At 34.6% G+C, this 21,597-nt stretch overlaps 1 protein-coding gene across 1 annotated transcript; it reads right to left on the bottom strand.

Moving 5' to 3' along the window:
• Window positions 1-1,348: 1,348 nt before the first annotated feature.
• LOC106055623 (AP-5 complex subunit zeta-1-like) lies at window positions 1,349-20,548 on the bottom strand. Its single transcript, XM_056019607.1, has 18 exons — window positions 20,025-20,548; window positions 18,593-18,736; window positions 16,505-16,691; window positions 16,297-16,343; window positions 15,449-15,705; window positions 14,311-14,490; window positions 13,779-13,816; window positions 13,306-13,468; window positions 9,907-10,085; window positions 9,184-9,267; window positions 8,536-8,732; window positions 6,626-6,712; window positions 6,046-6,168; window positions 5,790-5,922; window positions 4,778-4,960; window positions 3,932-4,083; window positions 2,914-2,949; window positions 1,349-2,665 (listed from the first exon to the last, which is right to left on the bottom strand). The coding sequence occupies exons 1-18, from the start codon at window positions 20,048-20,050 to the stop codon at window positions 2,599-2,601; spliced, it is 2,283 nt and encodes a 760-aa protein (XP_055875582.1). The 5' UTR covers window positions 20,051-20,548; the 3' UTR covers window positions 1,349-2,598.
• Window positions 20,549-21,597: the final 1,049 nt, after the last annotated feature.

The raw sequence follows: 21,597 nt of genomic DNA on the forward strand, positions 1-21,597 counted from the left end.
TTGTACAATAGCTAAGTTAAACCGAGATTGCAGAGATCTAAGTTTTTTTGTTTGTTTTCAAGTTTTCTGTTTAGTCTAACGTAATGATTTGTTTTGTCTAGATCTTCATTTGAAGCATTGTCGATATTTGATGAAACATTGTCTATAATGGATCAAACATTTGTTAGCCAGAAAGAAGAAATATTTTCTACACATTAATTCAAACAAATGAGAAACGGGAGGGGTGGGCAGACTTTTGATCAGAAATAAATAGAGTAGATTAATTTAAAGAACCTACTTAGTAAATATTTGAATCCAGTGATGCTGAAATGACAAACCGAGGGCCACATCAGGCTCTAGATAGCAAGACTAGGGTTACCAGACATTTCATACCCAAAGGAGGGCATGTAAGCAAGACTAGGGTTACCAGACATTTCATACCCAAAGGAGGGCATGTAAGCAAGACTAGGGTTACCAGACATTTCATACCCAAAGGAGGGCATGTAAGCAAGACCATCCGTATTTCTTTGTTACAAGTAGAGTTGCCAGTGAGTCTTGATATAAGCTTTACAAAATACAGTCAAGACAGCTATATTTAAAAAAAATGGAAAAAGTATAGGTTGCCCCCCCCCCCTCCTCCTGGAAATAAAACACTGGTTCGAACTGATGGAGAATTAAAATGTAGTCACACAAAAAAAATCTTTGAATACCCGTCAAGCTTTCAGAAAAGGAATGCCTTGCAGGTTTTGAAATGACCAAACTCCTCGATAGCCTGACCTACAAAAATCATTCCTTGATAGGAGTCTTAGGATTAGGACAACGATGATCATGAAAGATAATAAATCGCTGCTGGAAATCAAAAGTGTGAACTTTCAACTCTGGACTCAATGGCAGATAACCAATTAAAAAGGCATTAAAGTCAAACTTCAAGCAAATCCATTTTATTTTTCTAGCTATTGTTAACTAATAAAAAAATTTTTGAAACTAAAAAAAAAGTTTTTCATATCGATATTATTTTTGTATGTATTTGTAATGCATTATTTACAATTAAATTAGTGTTATTGATCTGCAATAAAAAGGGAGACTATTGCATAAAAAAATTTACACATTAAATAAATATTTTTTTGGTAAATTAGCAATCACTTAAACAAAACAAAATCTTTCAACGACTTATTGTACAACTAATGTCTCATTTGTTACTTTGTTATTTTAACTGTATATATTATTTCATATTTTAAAACTATTCACAAAAGATTGATACTATTATCACAGTTATGTTTTTAACAATCTTAGGCTAGAGACCACTAGACAAATACAAAGAAAGTGTCATTGCATCACAAAACTCCACATTTGCAATTCTTAAACCCAGATTCTCAACTTTATCCAACCCAGATCCACACATATGAATGTAAAGCCGTAAGTATCTTGAGTTGATACTAGGCACATAATGTTATGATACTTTCTCACCATAATGTGGCAACAGTGACAATCAAATAATTAAAATATACTAACATATATGTCAGTTCACTCAAAACTAGGAAACAATTAAAACACAGAAACATTTCACTTCACAGTTGATATTTTCACTCTATCAAGTCAAACTTCAAGCAAATCCATTTTTACTCTATCAAAGTCAGCTCTTGTAACCAACCCCAACCGTAAACAGTTAGAGCAAACAAAAAAAGGGATGGAATGAGCCTTAAGGAAATCTCTATTTTCTTCACTTAGTCAATAAATCTAATCAGATTTGATCATATATATTTAGTTTTAAAAATAATATTTATGATAGGATTCTGTTAGTGACAAATCAAAAACATCAAGGCGTCAAGTCTTAAATTAGAAAAAGCAAAAAGTAATGTAATACAAAGACACAAAGATAAAAGCACATTCCTTATTCTAAATGCTAAGATAAATTCATACAAGTGCTGCTTCTTCTTCCCTAGTGCCATTAGAGCATGGAACAAGTTGCATGATTCAGTCAAGAAAACCCATAACAGCAAAATGTAAGTCTCTAATTAACATTCCTGACTAGAATTACGCATGAATTAAATTATCTTCTCTTTTGAAATAACATCTGTAGATTCAATAGCCTACAATTGATATAAGAAACACAACTTTAAGTTATCTAATACAATTCTAAGAAAGAGGTTACAGGTATAGAAGTTAAACACATTTTCATTTTCAACAGAAATAACTAAGTTTTGACCAATGTCACTGATAGGTAATACAATGTCACTAATTGGTATTGATATAATACAATGTCACTAGTTAGTAATACAATGTCACTAATTTGTAATACAATGTCACTAATTGGTAATACGATGTCACTAATTGATAATACAATGTCACTAATTGGTAATACAGTCACTAATTGGTAATACACTCACTAATTGGTAATACAATGTCTCTAATTGGTAATACAGTCACTAATTGGTAATACAGTCACTAATTGGTAATACAATGTCTCTAATTGGTAATACAGTCACTAATTGGTAATTGTCACAAATTGGTAGTAATAAATGCCACTAAAAAACCAAAGCAAATGGTTGCCATATAAAACAAAGATGAAAGACCAAAGTAAATTTGAAAGGAACTTCTTCAGGTTGATGTCCTACACTTTCACTCCTTCAACAGTCTGTGTAGTCCTCTGAGTACTGACCACTGACTCATAGTGTCCAGGTGACATCTGGAACAAAAAATAGACACTGTAAATCTCTGTATTTTATAATTTAAAACTAAAATTTCTTATACTTCAATGAATTAGTTAAGAATAGCCAGACAAAACAGATTTCCTGCTTTTTAAGGTTTTAAAAAGAGATTAGAATTGTTTTCTGTAACAAGGTTGATTAAACAACTTGCAATTACATCCTTCACCCACCATACTCACCACAGAGCCAGGCATCTCAACACAAAATTTTTAACTGCACTACTTACTTGTGTGGATTTGATGCCACTAGAGTGGAAGCAGTGCTGAAACAAAACAGACCATTTGGTTTAAATAACCAACTATAGTCTACAATAACATTTTGGTCTCTATAGTTTTAATGTATTTTATCAGATCACAAGAATATTTTGCTGATTATTTGAACACATAATTGTTTCTTTTGATACCTGGGTTGTTTTTTTTTAAATAATCTGTGCTAAACTTTCATTATTCTGCAGAAATCTTGATTTGAACAGCAGCTTCCCAAAAAAAAAAGGTTTCTTCATGTTTAATTCAAATGAATGTATAAACATCCCTAGAAGATTCCATAAAAGATTAAAAGTTGATGAAACTTCATTTATTTGAAAGCACACTTTGTGTTTCTGACTATTTATGCCTTTGTTTATCATGTAACTGGTTTTAAAATACAAAATTCTACAGTAAGATAAGTAAAATAAGTAATTAGAATTAAATGTCTTTTAAAAAATATCTCTAGAAAAGTTAGAAATGAGAATCTGTTGTTGATGTCACCAAAACTTCTACAGACTTAATCATGTGAGGAGCTTTGAGTGATCTCTACACTTTACTTGAAAGTAACACTTCTTAGCCCACACAAAGCTTAGTCAGCCCACACAAAGCTTAGTCAGCCCACATAAAGCTTAGTCAGCCCACATAAGCTTAATACAAAATTAAACCACTTGATATAAGCAAGATAATATAATAGGGTCATAAGCGCCCCCCCACCCCCCCCCCCCCCCCAATAAATTTAACTTAAAACGTTCTCTACAATAAACCAAACAACTTAAAATTTAAATAATGAGACATAATTAAGGCAACAGAACCTCAAGCTATGTTTTCAAGAGCATTAAAAAATATAGTACGCATTTCAGAGAAACAAGCTGTGAAGTAATAATTCTAAAGCAATCAATAACTAAACAAAAAAACTTTCAAACAGCGTTGGTTCATTTTGCTCATTGCTTCATCCCATAAAATGATAGTGAAGGTGATCTAATAGCAGACAGTACTAACTCTGGCAGTTTCATCAAACTAATGAGTGAAGTGGCCCTCTGGGTTAGATATTCTTTAGTGGAGCTGTTCAGCAGGATCAGGTTTTGTTGTTTGGTGACTTTAGTCAGGCAGAGTATGGCTCTGGGAATCAGATCATGACTTCTGCAGGCAAGCTGAAACATGCAGAGGGAGAGAAGCTTCTACCAACATGTAAATATTGCAATAAATAATACACCATTTCTTATTGATCAATGACTGGTGACAAACAACAGCTTTGCTACTTAGGTATTAGTGATGGATTGATACATTACTTTTTAGATAACCAACCCATTTCTTATTTTATTGATCTAGCTAAGAAGTGCTCAGTCTTTCTGTATTATTTCAAGTCATATTAAGTAAGCTTTCTTATAATTGTAATCTAAAAAGAGAAAGTTTGAAAAAAATGTCAGTTAAAGCCAGCTTACCACAAGAAAAGGCGTTTTCTTAAGTTTCTAAAAATTGCAATTTTTAGGGCAAACAGTACTAATATATTAATTGCATATGCACTTAGCAAAGATTTAACAAGTAAAAAAAAATATTTTTATTAAATTTAAAAGCATTCAGAATGTATTGTGTTTTTTATATATATATATATATATACTGTGTTAGGCAAGCCAGAGTTTTTATTCATTTTAAAAGCAGGAAGATAGAAAAATTAGAAAGTTTTAACTGTCAACAACTTAACAGTATCACTCTTTTTTCCATTTTTTTTTTTTTTTATGTGTCATAAGGAAACCATTATACATTATATATATATATATATATATATCTGAAGATGTAGAACTTTAAAAAATTTTAAAAATATATGTATGTCATAGCCTCACTGACCTTGGTCAAGGCTGACATTAGAGCTGAAAGAACTTTAGCAATGCTTGGATCAAACTCTGTTAAACTCAACTGGCCTACAAGTTCATAGGTCACAATTTCAAGGCATTCATAGAATTGACCAATTCTATCAGCTGTACAATCAGAACTGTAGACCAGGCTACCATATTCTCCAACAGCATAAATCTGTACAACATAAAACTTATTGCATGGAGAACTAGACAATGGACAACAGAATAATACTTAATAATAATAAATACTTCATAATAACTTAATATTTAAGTCAGGAAAATATAAACACCTCAAGCATAATCTGTGTTTTATAAAATTGAATAATCTCAAAAGAAATTATGCAAATTTATAGAAACATGAAAATGAAAATATTTACTTAGTACATGTTGAAATCACACTGGTAGCCCTCAGTTACTTAACAATATAAATGCAGCTTTAATCTATACACAAGAACACAGAACAATGTACAACATTCTAAAACAAAAATACTAACATTAATATAAGCTAATTTTTAAAAAATAAATTCTTTTTAGAACTACAGCAGAATAAAGATCTATAATCAATAAGCTTAATAAGCTTTGCAAGGACAGATTCAGACAACATTAAGCAATTTAATTAATTGATTAGCGCTTAGCAAGCAGATGACCTTTACATCAATTGCCCCATTGATCACAAGGTCTGAAAGGTGTAACTACTTTTTTTTTTGCTGCAAGCTTAAAAATATGGCATCTCTAAGCTAGAGAGACCAAAAATTTAATTCTTTACTTTTCACAAACTTTTCAAGAAATTTTCTTGTTAAATGTGCTTTACCATAAGCAAGATAAAAAACTATTTTTCAAATGAAATGTATATTTAAGACTCTTTGCCTCTTAGTGAATAATTAAACAGAAATATAAAATGAAAAAAAAACAAAAAAACAAGAGAAACTTATGACCAGGCATGGGGAAGGAGGGAGCGGGTACTGAAAGCATTCCAGACAGTGCATCAGTCATAGTAAACTTACAAGGTTGACAAAGATTTGAACTCTGCCTGCCATATTGGCTGTTGTCTGCAGGAAATCTATTACTTCATGATACTGGGTTACGATGATCTCAGGGAATGCTTTGCACAATTTGAGTAATTTATCAGCAAATATTCTGGGGAATAAATGAGAATAACAAATTAGTTGAGAACAAATTAGGACTAGTTCAACATTTATTTAATCTTTACATTTGTTGGTTGAACAAAATATAATTTAAAGCAATAAGACAAACACCTACTTATGGACATCTTGCACCAGTTCTGGGACACTGTACAATAGACCTGACCTCTCAAGAATCACAGGAAGAACAAGTGAAATCAAGCTGGCCTCTCCATAAGACTCCATGGTTTCAAACCAGATTCTGAGAAATGTTGTTTTTTTAAGTTGAATAAAAGAGAGAGATTTTATAAATTTTCAATTGACCAACTTATTGCATGGAGAACTAGACAATGGACAACAGAATAATACTTAATAATAATAAATACTTCATAATAACTTAATATTTAAGTCAGGAAAATATAAACACCTCAAGCATAATCTGTGTTTTATAAAATTGAATAATCTCAAAAGAAATTATGCAAATTTATAGAAACATGAAAATGAAAATATTTACTTAGTACATGTTGAAATCACACTGGTAGCCCTCAGTTACTTAACAATATAACTAATGTTATCACATTTTGTATAGTTGACATGCAGCTAAATATTTCTTGTATTTTTGGTAGTTCTTTTTGTTTAAGTAATAACTGAATGTAAAGTCATGACAATTCCACAATGCTGTAGGTACTAGTAGAGAACTGGTGAGACTGTCCACTTACTTTAGCAACACAGGAACCAGCTGACAACAAACCAGGACTCTTGTGTTTCCTTTAACATCATTCAAGACTGAGTGAAGCAGAGCAAGTCTAGATAGACATGACCACAAACTGATGTTAACTTCTTGGTGAACTTATAACCCATTCAATGGTAAAAATTAAATAAGTATTTTGTGTTGATATGCAGATTAATATATGTCACAGTGTTTGTGAGTCATTTTATGTAAGAGTACTATTGAACTGAGTTTGTGAGTCATGCAATGCGTGAGTACTATTGAACTGAGTTTGTGACTCATGTAATCTATGAGTACTATTGAACTGTGTTTGTAAGTCATGTAATGTGTGAGTACTATTGAACTGAGTTTGTGAGTCATACAAACTTATTTTAATATCTTGTTTTTTGTTAGGAATAAGACACTTAAAGATTTGAGGTTGAGGATACTTTGGAGAGGAAGTGACAAAAACATTTCCATTTCTTGGCACATTAAGTCAACAGTTTCTATTCTAGAAAAGAATGCACACACACACACACACACCATCTAATCTACAGAATCCTAAACAGTAGTCCCAGCACTTCACCAAGCTCAAAGAATGAACACATATAACACTTAGGAGTCACAACATAAAATGATCTATTTCAGAGATTCCCAAACTACAGCTCACTGCCCATATCATGCCTGTGATATAATGCTATCCTCCCTCTAAAAACTACATCTTACTGCCCGTATACAGTAGACATTGGGTTCCATTGGACTCGACTCAGTGATTTTTGGGGTTATGGAAACATGACATGTGTTAAAGAAGTTGAGAATCACTGACCTATTTCAACACAATAGTCAGGCGGCTGTAGGGAGATACTGTCAAGGATCCACTATATTTAGCCAAAGTGTCAAACTACAAAACTAATCAACAAAACCCTAAACCTGTCCACTGGGATCAACAAAACCCTAAACCTGTCCACTGGGATCAACAAAACCCTAAACCTGTCCACTGGGATCAACAAAAGCCTAAACCTGTCCACTGGCATCAACAAAAGCCTAAACCTGTCCACTGGGATCAACAAAACACTAAACCTGTCCACTGGGATCAACAAAACCCTAAACCTGTCCACTGGGATCAACAAAAGCCTAAACCTGTCCACTGGGATCAACAAAACACTAAACCTGTCCACTGGGATCAACAAAACCCTAAACCTGTCCACTGGGATCAACAAAAGCCTAAACCTGTCCACTGGGATCAACAAAAGCCTAAACCTGTCCACTGGGATCAACAAAAGCCTAAACCTGTCCACTGGGATCAACAAAAGCCTAAACCTGTCCACTGGGATCAACAAAAGCCTAAACCTGTCCACTGGGATCAACAAAACCCTAAACCTGTCCACTGGGATCAACAAAACCCTAAACCTGTCCACTGGGATCAACAAAAGCCTAAACCTGTCCACTGGCATCAACAAAAGCCTAAACCTGTCCACTGGGATCAACAAAACACTAAACCTGTCCACTGGGATCAACAAAACCCTAAACCTGTCCACTGGGATCAACAAAAGCCTAAACCTGTCCACTGGGATCAACAAAACACTAAACCTGTCCACTGGGATCAACAAAAGCCTAAACCTGTCCACTGGGATCAACAAAAGCCTAAACCTGTCCACTGGGATCAACAAAAGCCTAAACCTGTCCACTGGGATCAACAAAAGCCTAAACCTGTCCACTGGGATCAACAAAAGCCTAAACCTGTCCACTGGGATCAACAAAAGCCTAAACCTGTCCACTGGGATCAACAAAACCCTAAACCTGTCCACTGGGATCAACAAAACCCTAAACCTGTCCACTGGGATCAACAAAACTCTAAACCTGTCCACTGGGATCAACAAAACACTAAACCTGTCCACTGGGATCAACAAAACACTAAACCTGTCCACTGTATCCCCTTGATGACTTTCACAGCGTGTCATGTAGTTGAATAAAGGCCTCAAGTGTGCACAGTAGAAAGCTTCCAAAGAGTTAGCTGGCTCTGTATTGGTGGTGGACAAGGGTTCTTCTTTCTTGGATCTCTCCATGACTTCTAAGGCAGCAGTCATACAAGGCAGGTCCAGGATCAAATGCAGTAACTAGCCAGAACAAAGCATACAACCGTAAAATGCAGAACATTAAATCAAGACCTTTATAATAATTAGTTAACAATAAATTGTAATTGAACATCTTTTTAACTAATAGTTAAAAAAAAATAAAAGTATCTCATTAAACATTAGTGCCCCTTATGTACAAGTCTCAGTGGGGGAGACAGAGGGTTAAAGGACATCTAGAACTAGTGGGCACCAAACATTTAGTGGGTAAGAGTTAAAGCAGGGGAAAGTTACTATTTTTATAATGTTGGCCCCAACAAAACAAACAGCAAGACTAGAAAAGAACAATTGTGCAAAATTTCAGCTTGATCCGAGATTGGGTGTCAGAGAAATAATGTGTATAAACTTTTTACCAGACAGACAGATGGAGTGGGTTGATATAAGCTTTGTAAAAAAAATAATAAAAAGTTATTTTTTTCTCTAGTCTTGATTTTACCTCCATTGATGTTTCAGAATTCATCATCGCAGGAAGCAATATCATGAAATCCTTTATAAATATTCGTGGGTGCCAGGCTAGAATCTGATCAAATAAATAGAAGAAAAAAAGAACAACAATAATTTGAAATTAATATTTTTAAATATATCAAAGAAACACCTCAATAGGATGCAGGTTTCTACAAAAAGATGTATACTACAGAAGTTGAAATAGGCATCTTTAAATAAACACAGAAACAGTTCTGGTTCTGCCAGACAATATCTGCTTTTAGAGACAATTCCTTTTTAAAATTCTATGTTATTCTATTACAGTCCTTTATGTATAACAAAAAAATGTCTAAATCTCTTTTTCATGATTTTAGACATTGAATCCTTGTACAGTAAATTTGGAGGCGCGGTGGCTGAGCGGTAAAGTGCTTGGCTTCTGAACCGGGGACCGGGGTTCGAATCCTGGTGAAGACTGGGATTTTTAATTTTGGGATCTTCTGGCGCCTCTGAGTCCACCCAGCTCTAATGGGTTCCTGACATTAGTTAGGGAACAGTAAAGGCGGTTGGTCGTTGTGCTGGCCACATGACACCTTTGTTAAACGTAGGCCACAGAAACAGATGACCTTTACATCATCTGCCCTATAGACCAAAAGGTCTGAAAGGGGAACTTTATTTTTTTTTACAGTAAATTTATAAAGAAAAAAAAAAGTTTATATGATACATTTCTTAGAGTTACCTTGAATAAATTAGGGAAGTAATCTGTGAGTATTTCTGTGTTGTGTGCTACATGTTCAATGTTGTTGCAGAGAAACTCCAGAGTGTCATACATCAAACCCTCATCACTGTACTGGTTGGCTATGGTTGTAATGAAATAGTTCCTGTATGTTTCTTGGGGAGCATAGACAACAGATGAACCTACAGGCAAGAGAAACAAAATGATTGGGTTCTCAAGTTTATAAATGTGATAATTGAGTGTACATAAAAACTTTAAAATATCAAATAGAAATGAACTGCACAAAGATTTTTTGTGTGTATGTTTTCACCTATTAGTTAATTATACTTCATACATAAGTAAAGGTTCCCCTTACAGACCTTGCAATGGAGCCAGTTAATGTAAAACTATGATTTACCAGTGTCATATGACCAGCATGACAACCAACCACTTTTACTTCCCCACCCTAAATCAGATTTGAGTGGACTCAGGGGTGTCCTAAAAATCCTGAAGCTCAAATTCCCAGTCTTCACCAGGATTCAAACTCAAGACCTCTCCATTCAGAAGATGAGCACTGAAAGAATTGGCCACCACACCCCATTTTATTTAAAAACTGTATTAATTTACCTGCTTACAATGTTCTATAAGAATTCTTAAACACTATTAAGTACCTACATAAAAACCATTGTTTACATGTTACTGTTGTTTTTATAAAATAAAGAAATGTACATGTCCAATTGGACTAAATAAAACTTTTACTTTTACTAAACTTCACCTAATTATTACATTTTGATTCTCTAATGGCTTCCAATGTTTTTCTAATTTGACTGAAAAAAATCAAACTTCTGTTCACAAATGAAAAGATAGCCAATAGCTCTTCAGTCTAACTGGTCAACAGGAGATGACAGCTATGTAGCTCTTCAGTCTAACTGGTCAACAGGAGATGACAGCTATGTAGCTCTTCAGTCTAACTGGTCAAAAGGAGATGACAGCTATGTAGCTCTTCAGTCTAACTGGTCAACAGGAGATGACAGCTATGTAGCTCTTCAGTCTAACTGGTCAACAGGAGATGACAGCTATGTAGCTCTTCAGTCTAACTGGTCAACAGGAGATGATAGCTATGTAGCTCTTCAGTCTAACTGGTCAACAGGAGATGACAGCTATGTAGCTCTTCAGTCTAACTGGTCAAAAGGAGATGACAGCTATGTAGCTCTTCAGTCTAACTGGTCAACAGGAGATGACAGCTATGTAGCTCTTCAGTCTAACTGGTCAACAGGAGATGACAGCTATGTAGCTCTTCAGTCTAACTGGTCAACAGGAGATGACAGCTATGTAGCTCTTCAGTCTAACTGGTCAACAGGAGATGACAGCTATGTAGCTCTTCAGTCTAACTGGTCAACAGGAGATGACAGCTATGTAGCTCTTCAGTCTAACTGGTCAACAGGAGATGACAGCTATGTAGCTCTTCAGTCTAACTGGTCAAAAGGAGATGACAGCTATGTAGCTCTTCAGTCTAACTGGTCAACAGGAGATGACAGCTATGTAGCTCTTCAGTCTAACTGGTCAACAGGAGATGACAGCTATGTAGCTCTTCAGTCTAACTGGTCAACAGGAGATGACAGCTATGTAGCTCTTCAGTCTAACTGGTCAACAGGAGATGACAGCTATGTAGCTCTTCAGTCTAACTGGTCAACAGGAGATGACAGCTATGTAGCTCTTCAGTCTAACTGGTCAACAGGAGATGACAGCTATGTAGCTCTTCAGTCTAACTGGTCAACAGGAGATGACAGCTATGTAGCTCTTCAGTCTAACTGGTCAACAGGAGATGACAGCTATGTAGCTCTTCAGTCTAACTGGTCAACAGGAGATGACAGCTATGTAGCTCTTCAGTCTAACTGGTCAACAGGAGATGACAGCTATGTAGCTCTTCAGTCTAACTGGTCAACAGGAGATGACAGCTATGTAGCTCTTCAGTCTAACTGGTCAACAGGAGATGACAGCTATGTAGCTCTTCAGTCTAACTGGTCAAAAGGAGATGACAGCTATGTAGCTCTTCAGTCTAACTGGTCAACAGGAGATGACAGCTATGTAGCTCTTCAGTCTAACTGGTCAACAGGAGATGACAGCTATGTAGCTCTTCAGTCTAACTGGTCAACAGGAGATGATAGCTATGTAGCTCTTCAGTCTAACTGGTCAACAGGAGATGACAGCTATGTAGCTCTTCAGTCTAACTGGTCAAAAGGAGATGACAGCTATGTAGCTCTTCAGTCTAACTGGTCAACAGGAGATGACAGCTATGTAGCTCTTCAGTCTAACTGGTCAACAGGAGATGACAGCTATGTAGCTCTTCAGTCTAACTGGTCAACAGGAGATGACAGCTATGTAGCTCTTCAGTCTAACTGGTCAACAGGAGATGACAGCTATGTAGCTCTTCAGTCTAACTGGTCAACAGGAGATGACAGCTATGTAGCTCTTCAGTCTAACTGGTCAACAGGAGATGACAGCTATGTAGCTCTTCAGTCTAACTGGTCAAAAGGAGATGACAGCTATGTAGCTCTTCAGTCTAACTGGTCAACAGGAGATGACAGCTATGTAGCTCTTCAGTCTAACTGGTCAACAGGAGATGACAGCTATGTAGCTCTTCAGTCTAACTGGTCAACAGGAGATGACAGCTATGTAGCTCTTCAGTCTAACTGGTCAACAGGAGATGACAGCTATGTAGCTCTTCAGTCTAACTGGTCAACAGGAGATGACAGCTATGTAGCTCTTCAGTCTAACTGGTCAACAGGAGATGACAGCTATGTAGCTCTTCAGTCTAACTGGTCAACAGGAGATGACAGCTATGTAGCTCTTCAGTCTAACTGGTCAACAGGAGATGACAGCTATGTAGCTCTTCAGTCTAACTGGTCAACAGGAGATGACAGCTATGTAGCTCTTCAGTCTAACTGGTCAACAGGAGATGACAGCTATGTAGCTCTTCAGTCTAACTGGTCAACAGGAGATGACAGCTATGTAGCTCTTCAGTCTAACTGGTCAACAGGAGATGACAGCTATGTAGCTCTTCAGTCTAACTGGTCAACAGGAGATGACAGCTATGTAGCTCTTCAGTCTAACTGGTCAACAGGAGATGACAGCTATGTAGCTCTTCAGTCTAACTGGTCAACAGGAGATGACAGCTATGTAGCTCTTCAGTCTAACTGGTCAACAGGAGATGACAGCTATGTAGCTCTCCACTTGTTTTAAAAATTGAATAGGCTCAATTGAGTATATAAAAAAATTATAGATAGCTGAGTTAGTGATTATATAATATGTATAAGATTTCAAAGAGTGACAAAATCATGTGTATTGAAATGAATCATTTATCCCATACACTTCTCATAAGCATAGAAAACAATGTACAATAAAACATAGAAAACCACATACTGTGATTAAATATAAACTTCAGAATGTGAATCAGAGTAGGAGAAGATGGAGTTTCTTGAGCTAGTCGACTGTTTAATCTCTTGACTTCTTGAAAAACCCTGGCTGTTTGATCTTTATCTAGTTTACAGAGAACATCCAATATATGGATACATTCTATCAGACACTGAGGACAAAATATATGTTTACATATTTCTTTAAAAATGCATATCTCACATAAATTTTTTTAGAAATATTCTGCAAGATAAAAGGGAAGGATAAAAAAGGATAAATGATATACTTAAGCATATTTTATAAAAATCTAGTTAGATATCAAAAAACTTTTAAATTAATTAAATAGCAAAACAGATCAATGAAAGTACCGGTATATCTCAGGGAATTTCTTAGACAAATATTTTTTTAAAGAAGGTGATTTTTTATGTAAATCTAACAATGGATTCTATAATTAGATCTTCGTATTACAAGTTTTTACTTACTGAAGTCTGAAGATCAGAATCACATTGTACTTTCACTTCTGTAAGCATAATAAGAAAACAACATTTTTTTCCCCAAATTCATAAAAATACATTTTAAACATTAATATTAATAAGAAACTATTACTGATATTGAATAAATGCAAATAAAGAAAACTTTTCAGAAAACTGATTTTTCACAGAAAGGACAAAAAATATCTCTAATAGTATGGTATACTTAATTACAGTTTGATTAAATAAATAGTTAATGAGAAACATTTTGAAACGAATGTATAAATAAAAAATAAAAAGTTTGGTCACTAGTGTATAAGTTTAGGACAGTGACTGGTCTATACAACAATAATTAGTTAGTATGTACTTTCAATTCTCTCATGATAGCTTGTGGTTCAACTCACCCCACCCCACTCCTCATCCCAAACCAGAGGAAGAGGACTGAACAATTTCATTTTAGAAAGAGCAGCATCCCTACAAAACAATGAAGTCAAATCAGTGTTGACATGACCAGCCCAGAAATGACCAACAGAAATATACTCACTTAATTCAGACTGTTCAAATACTCTTAGACAGTAGTCAACCATGATATTAATACATTTCTTCATCGAGGGAGATAATGACTGATCATCTGTAGTTTTGAGCTGGGTTATTCTACACAGCAAAGTGTTCAAGATAGAAAAACTTAACACATTCAAAATTTGATCTTCAGAGTAATACTGACCTATGTAAAAAAAAAAAAGACAAATTACATTATTTCAAAAATATCTAAAGAGTCAAACAACTACAATATAAAATTGTGCATCCCTATAAATTAAAAGGGGACAGTCCATATTTAAAGAATTCATAAATTCCTGTGTCATGGTCCCTCTTTTGACTTTGCTGGTGAGAAGACAACATAAAAGAATGGACAGGACTCTCATTGAAGGAAATTCTGTCTAAGCCAAAAGATAGAGAGAAATGGAGAAAGATGCTCAAAATATCTTGCGTGGTGCCCCAATGGTTCAACAGACTAAAGGATAGGTGAAGGTGTGATCCAAAGGAACTCATTAGAAGGAAAGGTCTTGAAGATTATCATGTACTAGTCCAAACCTGCTAAAAGACAGGATATGATAGCAGACAGTGTTCAAACTAAGAATATCACACAAGGCAAAATGTATACCACATGACCAGGCAAGTTGGAAGTTTTACTTGGCTGACGAGTTCCATATGCCTTAAGCTCTCAGTTTTAAGGGCATCAGATATTCAACTTCATTTCTACATCTGTCTACATCTGCTACAGAAAGATCCTAGGTATCACATACAAAGGCCACATCACAAATGAGGAGATTAGAAACAGGATCACAACAGCTATTGGGCACCATGGGCAAACTTTATGGCCATATCACAAGATCCTCAGGGCTCACAATGATCTTCCTTCAGGGAACAATACCATGAGAAAAAAAGGCAGATAGAGAAAACAATGGGAAGAAAACATAAAAGAATGGACGGCCCTGTCATTGAAAGAAATTCTTTCCATGGCAAAAGACAAATAGAAATGGAGAAAGACAGTCAACAGACTAAGTGATAGCTGAAGGAGAAGACAAGAAACAGAAGTCTTTCTTCCCAACACATGTTAAAGTTAGGAACTTATTGGGAGGTTTTCATTTTAATTTGTATATAGTAACCTCCATGTCACTCACCAATACTTAATATGGTAAACAGGTTCATTGTAGAAGATCCATCCACTTCTGTCACCACACTTTCATTCTCTTTGCGGAAGGGATTCATTGCATAAGGGTTTGGAGCTTGTATCAAAGAGGAGGAGGAGAGCCTGTGAGCCAGTTTTTCCAAGAGATCTTCCACTTCATTATCCCTTAGCTCTCCATGTTTTAAGGCAAAGATCATAACTAGAGATAAGGCTGCTTTCTGTTTATCAAACTTGTCAGAGTCCAACCACCTAAAAGTATAGGGTCAAATAGCAAAACTGCACTAACTACAATAATTTAAATATTTTATTCACAACTAGCTGGATATGACCCGCACACGACCCGTCCACAAAAATAAAAACCTAGATGAATTTTGGACAAGTCAAAAAGAAAAATATTCATCAGAAAACTGAACTCAGAGATATCAAAAATTGGATACACAAAATGCACTCATTATGGTAAAAAAAAAAACACCATCTTTTTTAAGAAAGATAAAAATGTAATAAAAATATAAAGACTTTTAAAAAAATTGTTTCAGTTTGCCCATTCTATGATTGGCATAACTACAGACAATCATTTCCATTAAAACTGAGTTACTATAGACTTTGTTCTTTTTTCCTTCCAATTTCAGTTCCCCTATTGTTGACTGTATAGACATTGTTTGACTTTTCATTTCAAACTAACTAAAATAATCTGCAATAAATATTTATGTAATCTTAACAACAGTATAAATGTGACACATAACTAATGAAGAATCCAAAGCTTAATTTCCTTAATACAGATGGACATTAACATCCTTTTAATTGACCATCATCAAAAATGACTTCCCTAAAGTAACTTACTCTTTGGCTGTCAGAGATATTTCTTGTAGTGATTTTGTTGAAAGACACTGAAAATGAGAATTAGAAACAAACTATCAGCCCAACAGGTGGAAGTGAAATAAATTGACAAGAAATGTTAGGACTATCTTTATATTATTCTTACAAACCATTTTTTTTTGTTATGGAATTCTTTAAAAGGAAAAAATTATTTAGAAATAAGATTTTATACCTGCATCAATTGTAGACATTTAAAGGGGAGACAAGTATTTTCATCAAAATCAGTTATCACAGTATTCATGGGAAATAATTCAGAAAGGATCATTTGGCAAAGCCTACATCTGTTACCTCCTCCTTGACTTTTTTGGGTTGCTAACCTCAAGCACTGTATCATGTTTCTGACTAAATTTGTGGATATACTGAAAAGAATATATTTATTTGTTTTTTTAATAAGAAGGATATTTTTATTGTTTTTAACTCTAAAAGGTTACTGAGTAGCAGGGGATGTAGAATCAAAGCCAGGACCTACATTTAAAGATAAATACAACATTTGTAAAACTGAGTGCACCAAAAAACAAAAAGCCATTCAATGTGAAAAACTGTGATGAATGGTATCATGAATTGTGCCTCCGTATAAATAGACCAGGCAACAGTTTACACCAGGACAGTTTGGTTCCTTTGATGCTTCAAACCCATACAATGTATTCAATATTAAACTACATTTCAAATCAAGCTCACCAACTGCTAGCCAAATCCACTGCTGTTAAATCTACTAAAGCAATGGCCACATCAAACATTTTTTTAAAGCTCCTTAAAACCCTAGTACTAGTAATAAACTTTCAAATCTTATTAGAAAGAGAAAATGTCATTGCAATTTATAACTCACAAATTTTCAACAGCCATTATCAAAGTTTTAGGAAAGATAGGTCAGACATTCATGAAGGAATTCTATTAGCAATAAAAAAAACAACACTAGTAGCAGAAGTAATTACTTTATCAAATAAAAAAATATTGAATTGGTATATGCAAAAAAATAAATTAACACCACCTCAACATCCCTAATGATAGGCACCTAATTCTGGTAATTATCATAATCATTCATCAAACCTAATCAAAAACATAAAAATGCAGCGTTTTGGAACCCAGGTGACTTTAATCTACCTGATATGAATTTGAAATTATTAACCATAGATCAACATCAAAACAGTAAGGATATAAATGAACTATTTATAGAAATATTACACAATATAAGTTTAAATCTAATAATTAAAAAAAAACTAGATTAAACAACACATTAGATCTCTTCTTAACTAACAGACCTAGATTAATACATTGAACAACCTTTTAATGACTTCTAGAATTGCATTAAAAGCCATCATAAAAACAACGAAAATTGAATACCAACTAAATACTCATCAAAGCAAATAAATAAAAGCTGGCTTAATAACAAATTAAAGAAACTTTGCAATCAGAAGGAAAACCAATTTAAAAAATTTAAGAAACTTAGGCAGAGAGAGTCCATAAAAAGTATCATAAAATTAAGCAACTAACTTAAAAAATTATCAGACAACTGCAGATTGAATACATAAACAAAGTAATATCTACAAATAACAAAAAAAAAAAAAATCTATATTCATACATTAAATTAAGAAAATGGAAAGAACAGAAGTAGGACCATTAAAGAGGAAGTACACATAATGATAACAAAACTAAAGCTAACTTTCTAAATAAATACTTGCATCAGAATTCTCAGCCACTGAATTCAAAGACATTGCTAAATTTAAAACCAAGTAGAAAACATAGGAGCTATAGATATACAAGAAAAAGGATTAAAAATTATAAGCTAGCATTTAACCAAATAAAGCATCTAGAACTGATTCTATTCCAGCAAGAATACTCAAGCAATGAGCTAGCACCAGAGTTCAAAATATTTTTTCAGACATCAATTAATCAGTGTAGGGATTGGAAAGAAGCTAATGTCACTGCACTATTTAAAAAAGGAAATAAATCTGGTCCAGGAAACTACACACCAGTATTACTGAGCAGCATCATAAGTTAAATACTAGAACACATAACAGATATCAACATCATAAACCACTTAAATAAACATAATGTCCCTACTCCATACCAACTATTATCTTTTCTTTTGAGAAAAGAACTATCATTTTAAGTGTTGTAAAAATATACTGAACAAAAATAAATACATTTTTTGAAGGCTACAAAAATGGGCTGTTCTTTATTCTCATTGTTGTTTGAGAATATGAACAATAAAAATTCTAGAATTCACAACTTTAAAAACAAATGAATAGAAACTCAGTACCATGGTTCATAATTGGGTTCAGAAGCTTGGATTGTAATGAAGAGCTGACACATCAAATCACAGCACTCCAAGGATTTATTGGGGCTGGGTAAAAACTCATCAATACTGGAACATAGAGCATCTATTTCTTCTTGACTAACTTGTCTAGATAACAGGAACAAAAAAAAAAAAGTATGTTAAAACAAGTAACAATTCTCATTTAATCATGGAGGCATGTTGGCTGAGTGGTAATGCGCTTGGCTTCCAAACCAAGGGTCCTGGATTTGTATCCTGGTGAAGACGGATTTTTAATTTCAGAATCTTAGGGCACCTCTGAGTCCACCCAGCTCTAATGGGTACCTGACATTAGTTGGGGAAAAGTAAAGGTAGATGGTCATTGTGCTGGCCACATGACACCCTTGTCAACCGTTGGCCACAGAAAAAGATGACCTTTACTTCATCTGCGCTATAGATTGCCCTATAGAAAGCAGAGCTTATATCAAACAACAATCTAGAAATACATTTAGACATGAATTTGTTTATGAGTGACTCAGGAATAGGTTAACATTCAAAGATGTCAAAAAGTAAAGAACTAAATGGATCTGTAAAAAGTGTAAATGAAACTGTTGCATCGCAATATGGTTTAGATTGTGTTTATATTTCTACATATGGATCTTTGCTACAATTCATGCAAGACAATGGCCCTGTCTAACAACTCTAAGATAGGGCAACTTTCTTTCTCCCCTATAAGTCTGCCTCAATTACACCTATACACAGTTTCTCTCGATGTTTTCAATCTTGGCCAATCTCTCCCATATACTTTCATTGATAGCATAGTCCTGACATCCTGTTTCCTCTATGCAAGTCATACCTAAGAGTCTAACTCTACGTTAGCCGATCTTGGTCAATATATCATGGGTTTCACATTAATGATTACAACAATTAGTGTTGCCTAAATCTTTAAGATCACATGGCTATACATTTTTATTATTATGTTTAACTATTTAGTTAATTAAACCACAAACTAAGCCAAGTTCGACCTCTTGATCTTATTTGATGTGAATATGGCAGTTTCAGTAAATTAGTAAAAATAGTAATTTTTTAACTCAAAAAATAAACATCTTGTCTTTACTTGTCATACACAGATAGATTTGGAGATTTGGTGTGGTTTGAATTGTTTTTTTTTACCAATGCAGGTTTTATTTGTATATTGTCATTTTCAACGTGTAAACCAACTGGCTTGACTAATTTAATAAACACACTAGATACTAAGTATAAATCATAAGACATCCCTGCCAGCTGCCATCCCCCGTCATCCTGCAGGAGGTTTGGGCTAGGATAAAATTATCGTCATATCTGAAGGAGTTAAAGAACATTTGAAACATGAAGAACATTTTACAAAACAAAACTTTAAAGTTAGGTATCTTACACTACTTAGCTCTACTAAACTTACTTTGCTTTTTTAATAATGCTCTCCATCGTTCATATTCACGATAATGCAGCTTTTGTTTAATTTAGAATCTAAGTCTCTAGAATACTCTAGATCTAGAATCTAGTACTCTAGTCTATATCAGTAGGGCCTATATCTAGTAGTACTAGTACTATAAGTATAAGTAGAGTAGTATAAGTATAAAAATAAGTGACACTGACAGTATAGAACTATATATAGACAGTGTATAGATTATAGATCTGTAAATAGAATCTGTAGATCATGAGTATGATTTACTAATTACTATGATTATGATCAGTGACAGATGAGTAGACAGTGAGTAGTCTCAGTCAAGTCTAAGTCTCTTCAGTGATCAGTGACAGTCTAACTAATCAATCATCCCTCATCCACTAATGACTGATTATTATAGATCTAGATCTAATAATGATTTTGTCTAGATTCTACATTTCTAGATCTATGACTTTCTCAGTCTTTGAAAGTCTTTCTCTGTCATCTAGTCTAGCTAACTCAGTAACTGAATCAAAACATTATCAGATGACTAATCACTGAACTATAAATATATTTATATCATACTATCTGTATAAACCCACATACCTATATATATTTCTGTTTCCGAACTAGAGATGGGAAACGAACCGAACCCGAACCGAACGAACCGAACTCGAACCTCACTTATGACCGAACCGAACCGAACCCGAACTTTGAAACTGCTTGGTACGAACCGAACCGAACGAACCCTCCTTATCTTAACCGAACTAATTTTGCAATTTGTACATCCTTTTCTTTAATTTTTGGTTTAAAAAAAAATAAAAATTACTTAAATATTTTATTTAAATTCTATTGATTCCATTATACTTTGAAAACTTGGGAGGGGGGGGGGGGTATTTTGAAAACTTTAAAAAGAAAAAAAAAGCGGCGCGCTGGGGTTCCCATGGGTTTTTCCGTATGTGCCGGCTCCCCCCTGGCCTTGAATTTTCGCGGGCTGTTTGCAATATTGTTTTTGAGTTGAATAGGGGCCCTCTAATTAGATCTAGATCTAGACTCTAGTTCCTAGTAAGTACAAAGTCAACATTAAAATATTGTCACTTTTATTTGAGATGGCTGTTAGTTGAGAAAAGAATAGTTTTGGCCAATTAGAGAGTGTAGATATAAATCTACAATAAGTTCATTTGTGTTCTAGTTTAAAATAAATTTTAATTATCTTCTATTAAGTGATTTACTTTTACAAATTTGTGAAGTATTCCATATTGGAATATTATCAGTGGCGTAGCAAGGGTGAGGGAGGGAGGGAAATGGAAAATCTTCCCGGGCCCCCACTTGAGGGGGGCCTCAAATGAGTGTTTTTTACAATATTCAATATTACGCAAAATGCAGGGGCCCCCAAAGAGGTCCAGCCCCTCCCGGGCTCCCAAATGATGAAAAATTCCTAGCAACGCCACTGAATATTTTTACTATTATTTTGTTTTGCATCATTGATCATCAGTATTTTTAATGCAGCGTTTCTCAAACTTTGGGTCCTCCCCCGTGGGTGGGGATGGCGAGTACCTTGAATTAGGGGATGGGGAGACGCAACTTC

The sequence above is a fragment of the Biomphalaria glabrata genome, chromosome 2, assembly GCF_947242115.1.
Source record: "Biomphalaria glabrata chromosome 2, xgBioGlab47.1, whole genome shotgun sequence".
Taxonomy (NCBI): domain Eukaryota; kingdom Metazoa; phylum Mollusca; class Gastropoda; family Planorbidae; genus Biomphalaria; species Biomphalaria glabrata.

Bases quoted from the DNA above. Each gene is read 5' to 3' on its own strand.
- LOC106055623 (XM_056019607.1), bottom strand. From the start codon at position 20,050: ATGGAGAGCATTATTAAAAAAGCAAA. The intron at 16,344-16,504 runs GTATAAAATCTT...TCTCATTTTCAG, and splicing joins AATGTCTACAATTGATGCAG to TGTCTTTCAACAAAATCACT. The intron at 10,086-13,305 runs GTATGTGGTTTT...TCTTGCCTGTAG, and splicing joins GAAGTTTATATTTAATCACA to GTTCATCTGTTGTCTATGCT.